The sequence below is a fragment of the Xylaria bambusicola genome, assembly GCF_022495145.1.
Source record: "Xylaria bambusicola strain CBS 139988 unplaced genomic scaffold F5B22scaffold_2, whole genome shotgun sequence".
NCBI classification, from domain to species: domain Eukaryota; kingdom Fungi; phylum Ascomycota; class Sordariomycetes; order Xylariales; family Xylariaceae; genus Xylaria; species Xylaria bambusicola.
This window is the reverse complement of record NW_025953555.1, coordinates 1,107,505-1,124,751: the sequence shown is the minus strand read 5'-3', so window position 1 is coordinate 1,124,751 and position 17,247 is coordinate 1,107,505. Positions and strand designations below refer to the sequence as shown.

The 17,247-nt window shown below is 47.5% G+C and overlaps 4 protein-coding genes across 4 annotated transcripts; 1 reads left to right on the top strand and 3 right to left on the bottom strand.

Moving 5' to 3' along the window:
- Positions 1-2,213: 2,213 nt before the first annotated feature.
- Positions 2,214-6,671, bottom strand: F5B22DRAFT_641613 (P-loop containing nucleoside triphosphate hydrolase protein; the record flags this gene model as incomplete). Its single annotated transcript, XM_047978013.1, has 3 exons — positions 2,214-2,701; positions 2,754-6,334; positions 6,409-6,671. 3 exons carry the CDS (start codon positions 6,669-6,671, stop codon positions 2,214-2,216), a joined length of 4,332 nt encoding a protein of 1,443 aa, XP_047835831.1.
- Positions 6,672-7,118: 447 nt separating this feature from the next.
- F5B22DRAFT_585890 (THO complex subunit 1 transcription elongation factor-domain-containing protein) lies at positions 7,119-10,299 on the top strand. Its single transcript, XM_047973526.1, has 5 exons — positions 7,119-7,677; positions 7,741-8,562; positions 8,624-8,779; positions 8,831-9,724; positions 9,780-10,299. Exons 1-5 carry the CDS (start codon positions 7,402-7,404, stop codon positions 10,113-10,115), a joined length of 2,484 nt encoding a protein of 827 aa, XP_047835830.1. The 5' UTR covers positions 7,119-7,401; the 3' UTR covers positions 10,116-10,299.
- Positions 10,300-10,329: 30 nt separating this feature from the next.
- On the bottom strand, positions 10,330-13,358 carry F5B22DRAFT_632943 (ATP-dependent protease La domain-containing protein; the record flags this gene model as incomplete). The annotated part of the gene is made up of 3 exons (XM_047976768.1): positions 10,330-10,386; positions 11,359-13,024; positions 13,291-13,358. 3 exons carry the CDS (start codon positions 13,356-13,358, stop codon positions 10,330-10,332), a joined length of 1,791 nt encoding a protein of 596 aa, XP_047835829.1.
- Positions 13,359-14,694: 1,336 nt separating this feature from the next.
- On the bottom strand, positions 14,695-16,228 carry F5B22DRAFT_159157 (uncharacterized protein). Its single transcript, XM_047969227.1, has 2 exons — positions 15,302-16,228; positions 14,695-15,205 (listed from the first exon to the last, which is right to left on the bottom strand). Exons 1-2 carry the CDS (start codon positions 16,112-16,114, stop codon positions 14,801-14,803), a joined length of 1,218 nt encoding a protein of 405 aa, XP_047835828.1. The 5' UTR covers positions 16,115-16,228; the 3' UTR covers positions 14,695-14,800.
- Positions 16,229-17,247: the final 1,019 nt, after the last annotated feature.

Here is a 17,247-nt window from a genome sequence, read left to right as displayed (position 1 = left end):
TAGCTAAGTACAGCGATGAAACAAATGCAGCGAAAGGCATCTACTGAAATACATGCTCATTCAAGCAAGACCATTCAAGCAAGATCACTAATGTAGAGGCAGCAGCTTCAGGTTTTGATATACGCTTCATTGATGTTGTCAAGTACCTACCTAGGTGTGCAAACTTTCACGATTGCCTGTTTTAGGTTTTAGGTGTTGTAATGGTAGTAGGAGTTAAAACCATGGATACCTCTTAACATACCTAGTACCTTTCCATTACCATGTTTGACTAAAACAGTATCAAAGGAAAATAGGCAGCCTACCCGTTGGACAAGAACATAAGCTTTTGCAATGAATTGTCTGAACTTGGTAGAAGAAATTTACCTGGCATGCGTAGTCACAAAATGCTGGAAACCAAGCAAACAACCCGTAACGGCACCGGGTACAGCTGGTAGCTTGCTTTGATCCAACAAGATGCCAGGGCAGTTCAGGGCATTTGCTGGCGTTGGTTGATACCTACCTATGATAGACCTAGAAAACAATAAGGGGTTTGCATGCGCACGTTTGTCTCACCAGCCAGTGCTCTATGTACTTATATATATGTATAAAGTGGTAGAGTTACCTGGCAAGGGTGCCTTCAAACCATGTCGCTGTCTTTCACATGCAATTGGGAGGACTCATAAAGGCATCCCGGAGTAGAAACAGTTTGGTATTTACTCTCACGTGCACAACTTCTTCTCGCATAGCTACTGTAATACCTACTGTAATCTACCAAGTATACATGGTGTGTATACTACTTACTACCTACCTAAGTATATAAGTACCTAATGTAAGTTCTGGTAGTACTGAGTACACGTAGTAGCAGTGCTGACCAACGTTTTCTTGATCTACACGTGTATGTATGCATGCGTGCACGCGGTGTCTAGGATACTATGTTGGAATCGAACCTATGCTTGGTATTGCTATCTACATTAAGTAGGTAGGTAGTTGGTTTGGAAGATGCAACCCCCGAGCTAAAGGACGCCGTGGTTCAGCTTGTCCACCAACCAGGAGGGGAGCAAACAAAGGGAAGAGAAAACTTCAACGCGCAAACAAGAGAGCCCAAATCCGCAATCATAAGCGAAAGAGAGAAGAGAGGATCCATAGAAACCCTATATCTAGCCTCAGCTAGTATCTAGCTACCTACTGTAGGTACCTCATCCGGGTGTTGCGTAGTCATAACCTACATACTTTTTATTTGCCCTCGTCAACTCGGCTATCTCCATGGCATAACGGACAACACATCCTGACTAATTGTACTGTACGCTTGGCTATGGCGCAGTTATTGGTCACATACGCATTTGGGTATGACAACCTAACCCCCGTAGTACGTGTGAATCCTGTCCGCGCGGATGACTCAAGCCTCAACGGGCTACCTCTTCTCCGTGCCACCCAGCCTACGAAATCAGTGTAGTCACAAAAGGTCGGCAAATATAATGGGTCGGAGTTTAATAGTGTTGTCCATCTATATCATATGATCTTGCAGAGAGGTATCACTGGATGGAGTATGTACGCGGGAGCGAGGCGAGACAGAGAGAGAGAGAGAACAGGAAAAAAAAAATCGGGATACCTACAAACCTAGCTACTTGGGGTAATCTCTACCGTGGCACCGAGGAAGAGAAGACGCGCCTCTCCTTCGGTAGGGTTAGGTGTCTACCTCTGGTACTGCAGATGTCTTGCATGTGACTAAAATAATTTGGGCATGCACAATGCCCTCAGATCAATTCTTTATATATATTAATGGGCCAGCATACTTTGCCTTCGGGTCGCAGGATATTCCACGCGCGGTTCTTCGTCGACACTAGGGTCAGCTGCTATTATCGGTCGAGATGGAGTTGAACTGGCCCCAGTCGTGTCCAAGACTAGATAAAGTTGCGGTTGAGTATTTCGCATCATGTATACTTGCAGCGGCTCGGCGGGTTCATATTACAATTAACGTATGCATGTAATCGGTCAGTCCTGGCACATACACAAGAATTGCACGAGACACTTGATGTGATAACTTGTTGAGACGAACAGGGAGCTCTGCTAATTACGGAAGCACATAGAGCACCAGGTGAATTTGGTCGTAGACCCTCAGTTTTGTAGCCTCCGGCACTCTTCGAGTTACATAAACATGTGATAGTTACATTAGGTTAATAGAGGTATTGAAGACGAAGACGTTCAAGGGTTTCAGAAGTCGAAAAACGCAAAATTCATTCTTTAGCGTTTTCTTCTGATTCCGGGGGGTCTTCCTGCTCCTCGTCTTCTTCGTCGCTTGCAGCATCTACGTATTGTACCTCATCTTCCTCACGGATCGGCTGTAGCAGTTGCGCCTCGCCAACCTCTTGTTCCGGGAGGCCTTGCTCAATACGTAGCTGTTTAACTTTCGAGACAGTCATCTCATAAACAAATTGACCCAGGTGCTCTACGCCTTCCATGACAGCTTCGTTGGGCGCCGCCATCCCTTGCTCGTCGGCCAAGGTACGACTTGACGGCCACATCTCGCCTGTCGATAACACTAGCTTGTCCGGACGTTGGAGTAGTAGATCAAATGCGGACCGTAGCTCATAGCATGCCTCAAATACTTCTCTCCGACCAACAATGTACAAGCCGAGACGGGCGCGAGAGAGTGCCACAGTCAAACGCCTTATATCTCGGAGATAACCAACTCTAGACGTACGCGTGAGTGAGAGGATGACATCTAGACATTGTCAGTATGTTACATTTTCAACTGGGACAGTGTATCAGCCTACAATCATTTTGTTCGCCCTGGTATTTATCAACCGTAGTAACGATTTTAGGCATGCCAAAAATGGCCTCATTCTCGCATCGGAAGGCCAGAATATCCTTGACCAATGCTCGTTGACCGGCATACGTAGTCAAGATGCTGATCTTCGACGCCGGATAGCCAAGCAGCCGCATATACTGATATAGTGCAACAGCATACTCGGCCTCGCCTAGATTCTGGATGAAGTGAGGTGTCGGCTCGACCTCCCCGTGCCCTTTATAGTCAGGTACATTAATGAACTGGTATTCATACTTGAATCCGGCGTTAGCGGTCTGGAACTCTTGGAGGGTTTCAACGTGAGGCAAGTTTCCAAGATTCGGATATCTCCACTGGTATAGTGCCGCGATGGAAGGCCGTGCACGACCTTGTTGATCAAGAGTGATGACTGGTATGCCCAAACGAACAAGACGAGAAAATAGCGACTGTTCAAGGTTGGCATAATGCCTAAAGGCGAGGCTTTGAATAACCGGCGAGTTTTGATAGTGATCGCCGCAGAGGACAACTCTTTGGAGTGCCATTTGCCCATCTTTGGGCTTCTGCATAGCCAGAGGAATAAAATTCTCGATCTCAGTAATTTGTGCTGCTTCTTCCATCACGACATTGTCGTAATGGAATCCGAGAGACGCTATCTCGGATCGTCGCATGGCAGCGTGGGTCGACGTCATGGCGATGATACGAGCTTCATTCGTCAAGAGGTAATTGGCCTTATCGCGATCTCGCCGCAAAATCTCAAAAGGCTGAACGTCTTCCAGTTCAGAGAATATTTTGGATATGTGTCGATAGCAGCCTTCGACAACGTCTACAACTGCCGCCCTATCATCCTCAGCAGGGAACAGTCCCTGCGGTGCATTAGAGAAGAAGTTGTGGAATGGGAATGCTTGGATGATATCTGCGGCCGACGAGCTTTTGTCGTTGATGATTTCTGTGAATTTCTTCCAAGCCGGTTGTACGTAAACGGAGTTGAAGTAGCCAGCCGTCTCTGCAGAGTTCCCATGAGCACCTGGGGCGCCTAGGCTCGCCGCTAGGCGATTTACTTCCTGTAAGTACCTGTCCCTAATCTCTAAGAAAGATTCTACCCGCCCATGTTTACTGAAATTCCCTTCAGTATCAAGTTCTTCCTCGCCATGGCCGAGTCGTAGAAGATGACGCTCATCGATGTCCAAGGCCACGATCTTAGCAAATAGCTGATTCAGTGCCTGGTTCGAGTGCGCGATCAAAAGCGTCCGTTGTTCAGGGAAATTATGATAAATGTTGTTAATTATCTGTGTCGCCACGTCGGTTTTTCCTGTCCCTGGTGGCCCAACAATGACTGTTAAACCCGGTTGAGTGCCAGATATGATTGCTTCAATTTGTGCTGCTGTAAAGCGGACTGTATTAAGCTTGGGAGCGTCAATAGGATATGGTCCCAGATTTGGTGGCTTGTATGTGGAAACCTTGTAGGTCTCTATTTCAGCAAGCATGGCGGGCTCCGTATCCCTTCTTCTTTTCTTGGATCCTTTCGGAGGCACCTCATCGTGTGCCTTCTCTATTGATTCAAGAACATAAGGGGGGCCAAAGCTACTGCTCACTTCGAAGCCAGGTTCGATGGTCTTCCCAGGAAGACTGGCGACAAGATGCTGCCAATCGAGGAATGTGTCCCGAAAATCAATCTTGGTGACTCGATTTGGCAAATGTTTGTAGGTAGCACCTGCAGGATCTCCATAGCCGAGGAAGTTTTCATGTAACCATGATGCCAACGGAACCTCGGAGAGCGTCAGCGTACGAATGGATTCAAGGACGGGTTTGAAATTATTCTCTCTTCCGCTTCGGCGAACAACTAGGTTGATGCGCTCGTACACATCAGGTTTGCCTTTCAAAACCTGCTTGGCATCGTCCTTGTACGTTTTTGCGTCTAGCCGTAACTGCATTCTCCGGACCGGAGACCTGTTCGAGCTACTAAAGTAGGCAGAAGGATCTCTTATCAAGTTTCCTTTGTCATCTAGAATTTGGGCAACTTCAGCTGTGCGAACCGAAATAAGCCCAAGCTTCCTCGCCTCAGCCATGCTGTTGGCATCACCATTTGTGGCAGCTGTCTGTGTTGTGGCATCTACTGCAATAAGGAACACAACATCATCAGGCCGAAGAGAATCCCACTCTCGTCTGATGCGGTCGCCTAATCGACGATAGTCGAGCGAGATTTCTGCTCGAACAACTGAGGGCTTATCATCCCCCACTAGAGGAGGGACCACTTCTAATATGGAAGGTCGGGAAATAGGTAAGGCCATTCTTGACGAACCAGCAAACCCGGTCTCGCCTGAGCGCTTTACTTCTGGCCTTAGTCGTCGCAGGACATCACTGATGTCTTTTCTTATTCCATAGAACGATTCGCACCTGTATAGAACTAGAGCTCTCCAGAGGAAGTCACCTACGGAAAGATATTGAAGTTTTAGTTTAGGGAGTGCAAGTGGCCGCGAGGCATCATAACTATCCGTCCTTAAAAGACTCTGATCGAATAAATTGTCCTCAGTAGGAAGTATATTTAGATCCAGGGCGGTTTCCTGGAATGTCTTACGCTTCTCGAACGTTGACAACATCACCTCCATCAGAAACTGCCTATCAAGAACTATAGTAGCTGATTCCGGATAGGCTGTTCGCAATTTGAGGAGCGATAGAAGCTCGATAAGCTCATCATCTGTTAAAGTCTCAAGCAGATTCTCAAGTTCACTCCTCTTGTCAATGGAGGCATAGTTTGAGAGGGCTAAAACAGTGAGTTTTTTCTTGAAATGCCGCAATGCAACTCGCTGTAAGCCCCCGAGTTTGGCACAGTGCCGGTCGTAGGCTTCGGTCCGGCTGTGTTGTGCTCCCGTCTGGTCGTCAATAGAAAAATACACATAATGACTCAGCAAAGAAAATTGATCACGAAGTAACGCATTGGCCTCATCGTTGAACATAGGGGATAGTTTGAGAGCCGGCAAGATGTGTAGGTCTTGCAGCAGGGTATTAACGTATCGTCGCGTAGGGAGCTGGCTCAGCAGATCTGAAATGAACTCCACGAAACGCTCACAGTACAGAACTTTGTCTTGTGCCTTTTTCTCGTCATAGAGTAACCGTAAGAAGTCTAATAATAGGGTGTATAGCCAAGCTCTTTCGAAACGCAACCTAGCTTTCGTAGCATCATCGGCGGATTCGTACCGTTTACCCGCAGCTTTCCACGACTTCTTGAGCTGGGTGTTTTGGGCCAACTCGGTCTCGCGTTTCGCGTCGGAGGAGAGATTGTGCCAGATGGCTATGGAGACGAGCGGCGCACACTCCTTCCTTACGCTGGTCCAATCGAGGCTTTGGAAGGCGAAGATGGTAAAGTTGAGTAGATGTGTTCGGATAGTCAAGGACAGGGTGTGATCAAGGCTCATAGACAAGATGCGGCTAAAAAGGCTCGAGAACTCAGCCGGTCGGTCTTCGAATATGGTCCAAGTCTCGAGTCTCTCTCTAGCCTTGACATTTGTCAATAGCACGATTAGGAGAACATGAAAGTTTGATGAATCCTCGGAATATCCAGGCCAGAGATAACTGAATAGTGTCAGCGGGTACGTAGACAGGTGAAAACAAGGTGACGGCGACGGCGATCGAGATAGTATTATTACCTTTCCAGAGTTTGTAGTCCCTCAAGGATAAGCAAGGACCTGTAGGCGAAAGCATCCTTCTCTAGCACATCCCATAAGTCCTTTTTCAAGACGTCATTCTTGACCTTGACCTTGGCGGCTCTCTTCGACGTCTTTAGCCAATGTTGTTTGGCTAGCTGGGCGAACTCGGACTCACCCTCCAAGTCTGCAACCGTGGGCCTCGCCGGTGGTTTGTCGAGAGCCTTGGTCCTCGCAGAGCTTTTCAGACGTTTCGCAGTCGGCATGATGACAAGACTTATATACAGTTATTGACAGCCAGTCACCGACAATTTACATGCGAATGCGATCTGAGCAACTCCAGGCCAGGATGGCGAATTGGGTTGTGAAGGGTGTGATGTTGCTGGCGCATGGGAGTAGGACGTCATTCAACAAAGCAATATGTATGCATTATATCCTACCTAAGTAAATAGGCTAGAGATTTCGTGGCGTGTCAGGGAACCGTGTATTACTTATTTTCAGCCTCGTCGCGTATTGCTAACAGCGCTAATTGGAGAGACATGTAACTTCGCACTGTAATCGGGAGTATCTATACATACTGCCCACCGCACTAAATAAGTGCCCACCCGCTCTACGGGGGGCATATGCGCTGTAACCTACAGTGCCTAATAGCCACACTATGTACCTACCTAGGTAGGTAGGTTAGGTATTCTAGTACCCTGGACGACGTAGCACTATACCTGTGCTACGTCTTCGCAACATGATCACGATACCTAGACAAAGGCGTGCCACCGTAGGCTAAGGGCGTATAAACCTCCAACAGTTACGAACAAGTACGAGATGTATATCCTTTTAGCCTGTCCCATCCTCGCCCTCTCTTCTCTTGCTTGCTACGAAAAATCTACACCACCCTCGATCTTGACGGAAAGCGTCATCCGCCTGAGAATTGCCAATCGAGGCTGAAAGAGCACATCTGTCGTACGCGTCGTAAAAGTGCACCTCTTTTAGACAACCGCCATGTCTATAACTACGCTCGCTGAGGACGAGGTGCCTCAGGCGTCGGCTATGACCGATCTCCTCAAGGACGCCTTGACTCATGCGCAAATAATCAAACCCGCTGCCACTATTGAGCCACCTCTCACAAAGTCCAACTTCGAGTCTTTCGTTGTTCGCCTACCGGCCATATTCCCTAGTTTAGCGCCAGACTCTACTTCTGAAAGCAAAGACTCAGAGAAAGTCAGGTTATACGCCACCGTCGAGACCGCTGCGCGGAGAATCTTTAGCTCAATGATCGTAAGTCCTACCTACACCGTTGTGCTTGAGTGCTATAGATGGCTAAAGTGGGAAACTTTTTAGGCTAGCACATCTATCGACTCCCCTGGGTTTGTCCGAGTATGGAATCTTTTTGACCTCCTTTCAATTTTATCCGATAACGAGCAATGCGACCCAGCCCTTCTTTTCTGGCTTGTAGAAGAGCTCCTTGACAGCCAAACTGTTGATGGTTGTCGCAAAGTTTTCGACTTTCTCGAGTCTAGACGGGAACGGATAACAGCCAAGAATCTCAAGCAGAAGTCACTGGTCATCCTAAGATCCTGCAATGACTTATTACGAAGATTGTCGCGTGCTGAAGATGCCGCCTTCTGTGGACGAGTGTATATCTTTATGTTCCAGAGTATCCCTCCCGGCGATCGAAGCTCGGTTAACTTACGTGGCGAATACCACGTAGAAAATGTGACGGCTTTCGAGGAACCTCCTGCCGCTTCGGATTCGCCAGTTCCAGACAAAATGGATATCGATCCCGAAAGCGGCCACCCAAAAAGCGATGGTAAAGACGTCAAATCTGCAACAAAAGCCGTCTCCTTCGAGGCTAAAATCAAGCCTGACTCGGATAAAATCTTGGACACAGACTCACTCTACCCTATCTTTTGGTCACTACAGCACTTCTTTAGTCAACCTACCACCCTTTTTGACCAGTCTGAGCTCGCCAAATTCAAGAGCGGTATAGAAGCTACTATGACTGCATTCGAGTCGGTTGAGAAGATACAGAAAAGTGGGAAAGGGCCTGACGAACATAAGTTAATACCTCAGAAAAGGAAAGCGGCGGAGGCGAACGAAGATTTGCGTAGTACTAACAACAACCCAAAATATCTTACCAGCAGAGAACTATTTGAACTAGAGGTAAAATCATGTTCGCAATTACAGTAGTAGTTACCAGCACTAACTTTGTCCTACCCCTCAGATTAGTGATCTGTATTTTCGACGTCACATTCTCATTCAAGCCTTCATAATATTAGATTTTCTGTTGTCTCTCACACCCCAGGCTAGGGCGAAAATCGCAAACGTCCAGCAAAACAGATCGGTTGTCTACGCAGATAAAAATCTAGGAGAAGACAATGTTGGTAACACACCAGAAGTTTTCTTTAGCGTCAACTAATCTTTCTGACAGGAAATTTGGGCCAAAAAGATGAAAGACCGTATCACAAGTTACATTCAGGCAGACTCGGATGGGTTCTTTTTTTTCAGGGTAGTTGAAAGTGTCATATCGAGAGATAAGGGGTGGGTTCGATGGAAAGTTGAGAATTGTCCTCCGATTGAAAGGCCCTCAGTTTCTCCTGTTGAGTTTAACGAGGCAAAAGCGGGCGCCAAACGTCTCGCGACCAGCAGAAGGCCCAAGGCGGGCATGAATTCGCTTTCCCTTGCCTTTATGGATGAGAGGGACGACAACCAATCTTTAGAAAGACTGAAAGATCCGGCGAAATGGCGGCTTCCTGATCTGGCAGAGTTTAAAAATAAGATCGCCAGTGATGATCTTGATCTCGATTTTGCGAACAGCGAGAAAGAAAAGACGCAACTTCTCGAGTCAAAGGCGAGTAAAACATGGAGGGCCTTGAGAATTGCCAGGCGATCCAGGCTTGCCGCGTTCGATAAAATTGATGATTGGAAAAACGTTGATGTGATTTTCCAAGAATCAGTTGCTGAAGAAGAGCAACAAGAAGGAGAAGACAGGGCTGACCAGGGGAAGCGCCCTAAAAACACAACGCCAATTATACTGTCTGGAGCAAGCGGTGTCGGTAAATCAACGCTCACATCCTTACTGCTAGAAAGACAAAAGGGGATCTTCAACAAGATTGTACGACACACGACCCGAGCCGCAAGGGATGGCGAAGTCAATGGTCAAGATTTCCATTTTGTCGACATGAAGACTTTTAACACCATGCTAGATGGTGACTATTTCCTCGAGTCCAGCAATGACAATGAAGTTCAATACGGTACAAGTCAGAAGCTCGTCAATGCTCCAGAAGCATTTGAGAAGGTCGCTCTTATTCAACTTGACCAAGAGGTAAACTCGCCCTCCCTTACATATGTTGCACCATGAGACTAAACAAATTATAAAGGGCACGCAAATAGCTAAAGACAACGGGTTCTCTGCCAGGATTGTCTTCATATCCCCGCCCAGTCCAGAGGTATTAGAAGCCCGTCTGAGGAAGATTGAAGGTCTGTCAGAAGAGGAAGTTCAGCAGAAGCTTAAGGCTTCTCAAGAAGAAATTGAGCAGTCAGGTTCTAGTAGCTTGTACGACCGAGTGATCATAAATGATGATCTGGAAACTGCTTACAAAGCACTGGAAGAGTTCATATACGAATTTCCCAATGGCGTTCATGAAGCAACGTCGACTGATGAGGACACTGCGATGAAAGATGAAACCAACGACGATGATGCAAACTCATCATAGGGAGATCACTAGAAGTCTCATGGACAAACATGAAATAACTCAACTAGCAGCCCATCTATTGTTGATGGTCGCCAGCTATCGGTATAAACACATCAGGGGATGCAAGGATGGACTATGTTCGTTATAGACCGCAATACGATACCCAATAATTCATGGTTCCTACAAATAAAATTAATTGATATTAGTTAGTCCGGTTTCGTGGTGACTATGCGCACTAAATATCGTCGCTCTGCGATTTACGTAGCTGCGTAGACTTTTCTGCTTGATAACCCTTTTTGTCATAAAAATTAGAGCTGTGCAATTAGCTTTCCTATGTTAGGTTGCGCTATAAGTTTCGTGCAAAGGAAAAGCTTGGAGAAGGCATTTTCAACCTGCGCAGTTCGATCCATTATCCTGTCTCTTGTTCAGTGGCAATGAAAAGTACTCCAGGACCCGGTGGGCGAGCTTACGAGGCAGTTTGGTAAAAGCGGATTAATGGTTATTTCGCAAAGCCTTGTATCATCAGTACCAAGCAATCAAAATTTCAAGATCGCAATTGTTTGCTAACATTATGGCTATGTACTTAATCCGACATTACGGTAGAAAAGAATAATCAGTGACATTTACATTGGCATTTCCCCTATTCTATATGTTGACGGTAGTGGAATAGTATCTATAAGACAAGGAAAAGCAATCGCCATGATGGTATCACTTGTATGATAGCTGAAATGCATGCTCCTGACAATGACTATGACGACGACAATCAAAAACACTATCCGAACTCCATGGGAAGAATCACTTGAATATATATCTAACCAGAAAATTCATCCATGCTTATGCGATACCGTAACCGTCGTGATATATCGTCTCGCCAGGTTCAAGATTATTACTATAGCCGTCGAAGTCTATCAGATGACTAGACAGTTGGAGAGTCGCCTGCAAAACGTGATAATTCCGTCAACACATGTCCCTTCTGTATGTGATGTTCAGCGTGTGGAGCTAAGGGTCTTGAGTGCATTGAGACGCTAAAAAGCGTCTGAAAGGGGATGAGAAAAGTGAGGGTTGAATTTTAAGCAGGAAGAGAAGGAAGATTCGAATAAGGGTGAAAAGATTCACATATTAAGGGAGATCAATATACTAACCACTAATCGCATAAGTTAGCATGACTTCTTTAGGGGTGAGATATAGGAGTAGAGTTTGTCTCGTGTCTGGGCACTTAGTGCGACATAGGCAGTATATTAGAACGAATTGAAAATGTACTGACTCTACTGGTTTCCCATTCCACAATCCATCGGTAAGAGATTTTGAGGCGCTCGCGTACGCTTGAAGTTCCTAATAGTCTGTACTTTTCTGCATCGCTCACAGGGAAAACACATGCGAACCACCAGGGGAAGACAGCAGGATCGTCCGGACATTCGCCATATATAGCCAGAATCCGAGCCGTTAACCAGTGTACACTCTCACCCTGCATTCTCCTCACAAACTCGGCACCAAAGTTTACCAAATCCCTAGTCGACATTATGTCCGGGTCAACTTCTCGAAGAGGGTTAGAAGGGGTCTGATCTGTCGAAGAGGGTTCCGTTTCTGACCGTTCTAATTCTGGGTGACGAAATTCCAGAACGGTAATGTCATCTTCGCGGCTGAGTTCAGATGCTTCGAGCGTTTCTTCCTCGGCTAAGCTGATATCATCAACTTTCTCAATGCTGGCAACGACATAGCCATCCAAAAAACCGTGTCGTGCAATTCTGAATCTTGAAACACCCACTGTCTCCAGTAGACAACGGCCATCGGGGAAGAACTCAATGTTCACTATTCGCAAAAGAACACCAAGCTCCGTAAAGCCAGGTTCCCCAGACCTTCCCAGCACCATGCCAAACGTCCGGTCACCTTCAACGGCTCGCCGGATCATAAGCCTATATCGTGGCTCAAATACGTGGAGAAAAAGCGGCATGAATGGGAATGAGAGTGTGCAGACGAAAATAGGAACGTCGAACCCTTCATGGTTCGCTTGCTGCTCCAGCCTATAGGCTTGAATCCGAAGTGCGACGAGGTCCGCCCAGAAGCCATTGATCATTGATACAAGGCGTCTATTCGAGGGGGCAGTGCGTGGGCTGGCTGGAGCGTGGATGGAAATGGCGCGTCTACATATCGGACATAAATTTGAGTGGTCCAAAATTCGGTGGATGCATGTCCGGCAATATGTGTGCCCGCATGTCGTGGTCATCGGGTCCAGGAAGAGAGCATAGCAAACCTGACAGTCCATCTCGGCCTTCACCACCTCCTTCATATTTAGGAAGAATTCAGCGTCATGTAGATTTGTCTCGTCGCCTTTAGCGCCCACGGGTGAATATGACACTTCATTGCTGTAATCCAGCTTGCCAAGCTCTGCCAATGTGTATGCTGCAATGATTCGGCCGCCGCTCAAAACCCTCGACTCGGGCTGCTTGTCCTCCAGCGAGGGTATTCCAGCGACATTCCACTGATCACAGACGGTAATGTGGATAGAACACTCAGGTAGCTGAGTAGCAGACCGATACGTCGCGACGGTTGCTGTGACGGTGGCGAGGACTTTATTCAGCGTAACATCAAGAGCACAATCAGCAGCGGCGTGTTCCTTGCCACAGTCTGTAAATGGACAATCAAAACCATGGAGCCGGCTCTCTGTTGCTGGATAGGAGATATTGGCCCGCGGCCGGGTTTCAGGAAGGCAAGTCCTACAGATACTATGACCACATGGTAGTGTTATGGGGTTCTGTAGGATCTTGTGACATGTCTGGCACTGGATTAAACGAACTATCTGCCGAGCGTCCTTAACGGCATCAAGAAGGGCGCCGGTTGAAGTATCAGGCCGCTCTATGCTGGTGGGGTTGGAGATGATGGTGTTATCCTCACGATGGGAGGGCGATATCGGATGTAGTTCCGGCGAGGGACTCTGTTGTGACGCATTTGCTTGAATAGAGGACATGAAAATACGAAATCATACAGACAAGTGAGTGACTAGGTAGGAAATTGCTATGGGTAAGCGGTTTCTTTTAAGGCAGATACCCGTGGTGAACTATGTAGTTAGTCGATGTCAACCGATAGTGTAAAGCCCCGTCTCACGTATGATGGCTCACAGCTCGCAGCATTGTTCATGTGAATAATAGGTTGATAGAGTAGAGCAAGGTGAAGTTGAGGCGCCTCCTAGAAGTGATACCCGCCTTGAGCCCAGATCATGGATATTTGCATTGTTAAAGGGAGAAAGGAGCAGTGCAGCAGAGACATGGAAAGATGTAGGAGTCATCATACATATCACATCGTCAGGGTACTTACCTACTTTGCTTGGCCTGTCTGTATCTATGATGGAGAAGGGAGTGGCGCGCAGTGGAACCACCAACCTGCCATGTACTCCTACACGATACGACACTAACTAACCGACCGACTACATCCTGACGGTACCATATGACCCGTACGTACATTATGGACATAAGACAGGTAGGTACATGCATAGGCACCAGGTAGCAGGATGGGTGATCTCTCGGTACTTATCGTACATATTGGGCGACGCGACGACTTGCACGAGGTGCTACCTGCTTAATCTAGATCGACAAGGTCGGTATGACGCCTGTGGGACATGGGCGAGATGGGACAACAGGTGTTGCAGCTGGGGGTCAGATGGAGGTCAGATGGAGCCTCCGTCAAATGTAGGTGACGTCGGACGGCTTGACTCTTCTCCACAAGGGTTCAGGGCAGGGGTCCGTCTAGATTGTGAGGACTTTGGCCTAGAGGGACCAAATCAGTGGACGATATCATTGAGAATACGGGGCTCAATCGTGTGATGATATACTATAGATACTTACGCTGGTCGGAACCCATCTGAAGACTGCGAGATGAAATCAAAGGTAACCAAAGGATTTGGGCTGGATATGGCCATCTACAATCTATTGTTGTAATAGCAGAGAATTTCCCACAACAGAGTACAAGTGCACTCTGGAACTTCAAAGACGACGAATCCGCCTCGCTAGATCTAAAGCTTTATGCAGCTAGGCGCGCCGCACACGTACTGTACCTACGCTAATGTAAATCGAATATCAGTCGAGTATCGTTCGAGAAGTGTAAACAATGGTGAGTAGTCTCTGTGTTGAGAGTAAGCTAAATCCCAACCCTAGTATCTTGAACTTGCTTTCTCTCTGTTTTTTGATAGCATGCTGTTCGCTGCCACCTAGCCTAAGTGGCATGGATGCTAGAGTCAGTTACTTGCCTTGCACAGATCCAAGACGAAAAGACGGCCGGCCTATTTAATGTGGCGAAATTCAATCTGGAGGGAATACGCAGATATCAATATTTGTCAAGGCGATAACAATTGTGGTTATGTTGGTGAAATATGAAAACATGTAATGGGAAAGAAGGTGTAGATGCCATTGAGAGCACCACCAGGTTTGTCAGAACTACCCATGTTATATGTACACATAGTAAACAGGTGAATAACCCACTCCGTTCCAGTGCCGATGCCATCGAATATTTCCAAGTCACCCGCTGCCAATTTTCAAGCCCCCTAACCAAACCAAATGAAAACCGTGCTAACTATCCCAAAATAAAGTGGCGCGCTCATAAGTCATGATATGTGAATACATCCAAAGCTGAAAGCCGAGCCTTTCTGGCATCTGTTTACTTTGCTTTTCTTTGTTCTTTTCTGCCCTGTCTTTTTCTGGGCCGTTCCTCGAACTCTACTTGCTTAATGACACATGGGCCGAACCGTACTTGTTGATTGCGAGCCATCGGCCAACGTTACCGAAGACGACACAGCAGCAGAAAAGTACGTTCAAAGTCCAAATACCCATCGCAAAGGTCTGCTGGTTTGCCAACCCGCCAAACATTGGTTCAGCACCAGCGTAGTGAGCTGAAGCATTGGGATGTAATGAATAGAGTCCACCATGAGCAGATGTAGAGAGCATCGCTGGTACAGGTACCATATCAGGTTGAAAACCGGTCAGCAAGGCCGAGCCAGTGATTCCAACGGCGGTTGAGACAATGAAGCCCGGTATTGAGCCGTCGATCAAGAACCACAAAGCAGGATTGACGAGGGCGAGGCATAGCGAAAGCTGGAGGGTCGAGTCCCATTGAAGTTTGCGCTGCGGAACAAATAGTTAGTAATCGTACGATTTTCACAGGTTTATACTCACCAACAGTACCAGCATTAGTTGGGGGAAACTAAAGGAAAAACTTACAATCGCATATGCTATTCCGATGAAAATCCCTATGCCCCGAACAGCCAGCGCCCAGTCTGTTTTTCGGCGCAAGTTCTTGCTGCCGTCGCTTTCTGTCTCGATAACTTCCCCGTCGTCTACGTCTCCCATAGAACGCTCCCATAAACCGTCGACATAGGGTAATAAACAACCCAGGATTAGCCCACACGCACCCCAGAACGCCATATAGCACCAGCCGTAGCGCGATGTATTTTTCACGTGCTCCATGCGAAATGCTGGTGTTGAACGATCACCTCGCACTGTTGACACCCCAATTCCGTATAGAACACCAAGGCCTGACAACAGCAATGCTCTCAAACCGGAGTAGAACAGGGAGGTTGTGGTGGACAATGGTGGTGCAGGCGCTGAATGCTGCGCTGAGGAACGTCTTCGTGCCGCGTATAGGCGGTCCTTCTGCATCGTGGAGACAGGCTCATCCATACTCAAGATCCGGGCAGGCGTCTCTGCACCTGTTCCCCAAGGTGTTTGTAGCTCGTTGCCAGGTGTGTACCTACCATTGTCATAGGTTGTTGGCTCATATATACCCATCAATGTTGACGAAGTGAGATTCTTGACAGACTGAACGCGGCTCAGACTGGTCGACGACTCGGATCGGAAGCGATTCCTCGAATTGAGCAATTTGATATTTAGCCAGTCCAGGTTCAGTGACGAACCACTAAGAGGAGTCTGAGACAATGAGTCGTCCGCTGGCGGCGTTGGCGATCTAGGGTTGATGTTGAAGGGTCGTATTGGGACAGGCCGCAATAATGGTGGTCCGTTAGGTGTATCAGTCATGGCTGCTAGAGTTCAAGGCGCAATTGACGTCTTGAAAGTGGTACTGATAGGTGAATCGGAACCTATGAAAGGCAGTTGCTGGTTTTAGATAGGACAGGGACGGGTATTCGATGTTGTACAAGGGAGGTAGGAGAGAATTCGACGATGAGTACTTGAGTAATCTATCAACAGATCGAAAGATACGATTTCAAGGCTTAGGCATAACCGAGCAATACACAGGAGGGCTAGGTTACGATTCCGAGCAAGAAGGAGTAAGAGGAAGGGGAGCAGATCGAGTGTTTAGTTGCAATGCTGTCTCGTCAATATATCCAGGAAAATTGAGGAAGGCAATGGTCAGCAATGGATAGGAGCAGCACATAAGTATGGCCGTAATCTGCGCAGCTAAAGACAGGGTAGGACCGATGTTCCAGAGTACGAGACACCTGCAGGCGGGGATAGGCATGCAGATCAGAACCTAAAGAATGTAAGTAATGTAGGCGATGTAATAGGTCCTTGCGCCGCAATGACGACTTTGGCAACAGGGTATTGGAAATCAAATCGCAGACTTATTACTTAGCTACCTACCTACCGTACCTAGAGTGTGATGGTAGTGTGGGCTCAATTGATCTGTATTGTGGGTGAAGTTGTAGGAGTCTAAGTCTCGGGGTCTGCCAAGGACCACTGTGGGAGACTGTATACCTAGGCTACGTACAGTGGGTCTCACATAGAGTACCTAGGGAGGAACCTTGAAAAGAGAGGGGAAAGGTACCTAGGAAGACCCGAGTGTCCGATCCTCCGCATACCTGAGCCTACTTATGTGCCTACATAAGTATGTACCTTACTGAGGCAGGTATGTAATGTACCTACCCACGGGACCACCGACCTACTAGGTAGTACATAAGTAACTGTGGTCTGTAGGTGGTGTCAGTGTCTGGACTTTCTGACCATTGTTGCGAACCGGTAGACGCCGGTAGGCAGAGGTACCTAGCTATAGTACACTACATGTGGCGTTGATATACCTAGTAGGTACTTGTTAACAATGCCAGCCTCGGTCTGGCGCAGTGATTGGCGCCTTGGCTCATGTGTGCGCAACAGGGCTGTGACCCTGTCGACGCGGCCCTTCAACTCTGGAACCGACCTTGCACACCTGTGGA

What these genes read in the sequence shown, in the direction of transcription:
- F5B22DRAFT_585890 (XM_047973526.1), top strand. Translation starts at nt 7,402, where the DNA reads ATGTCTATAACTACGCTCGCTGAGGACGAGGTGCCTCAGGCGTCGGCT. An exon ending in GAGAACTATTTGAACTAGAG is followed by an intron (nt 8,563 to 8,623) that starts GTAAAATCATGT and finishes CCTACCCCTCAG; the next exon opens with ATTAGTGATCTGTATTTTCG. An exon ending in AAAATCTAGGAGAAGACAAT is followed by an intron (nt 8,780 to 8,830) that starts GTTGGTAACACA and finishes TCTTTCTGACAG; the next exon opens with GAAATTTGGGCCAAAAAGAT.
- F5B22DRAFT_159157 (XM_047969227.1), bottom strand. Translation starts at nt 16,114, where the DNA reads ATGACTGATACACCTAACGGACCACCATTATTGCGGCCTGTCCCAATA. An exon ending in TCGGAATAGCATATGCGATT is followed by an intron (nt 15,206 to 15,301) that starts GTAAGTTTTTCC and finishes TTTGTTCCGCAG; the next exon opens with CGCAAACTTCAATGGGACTC.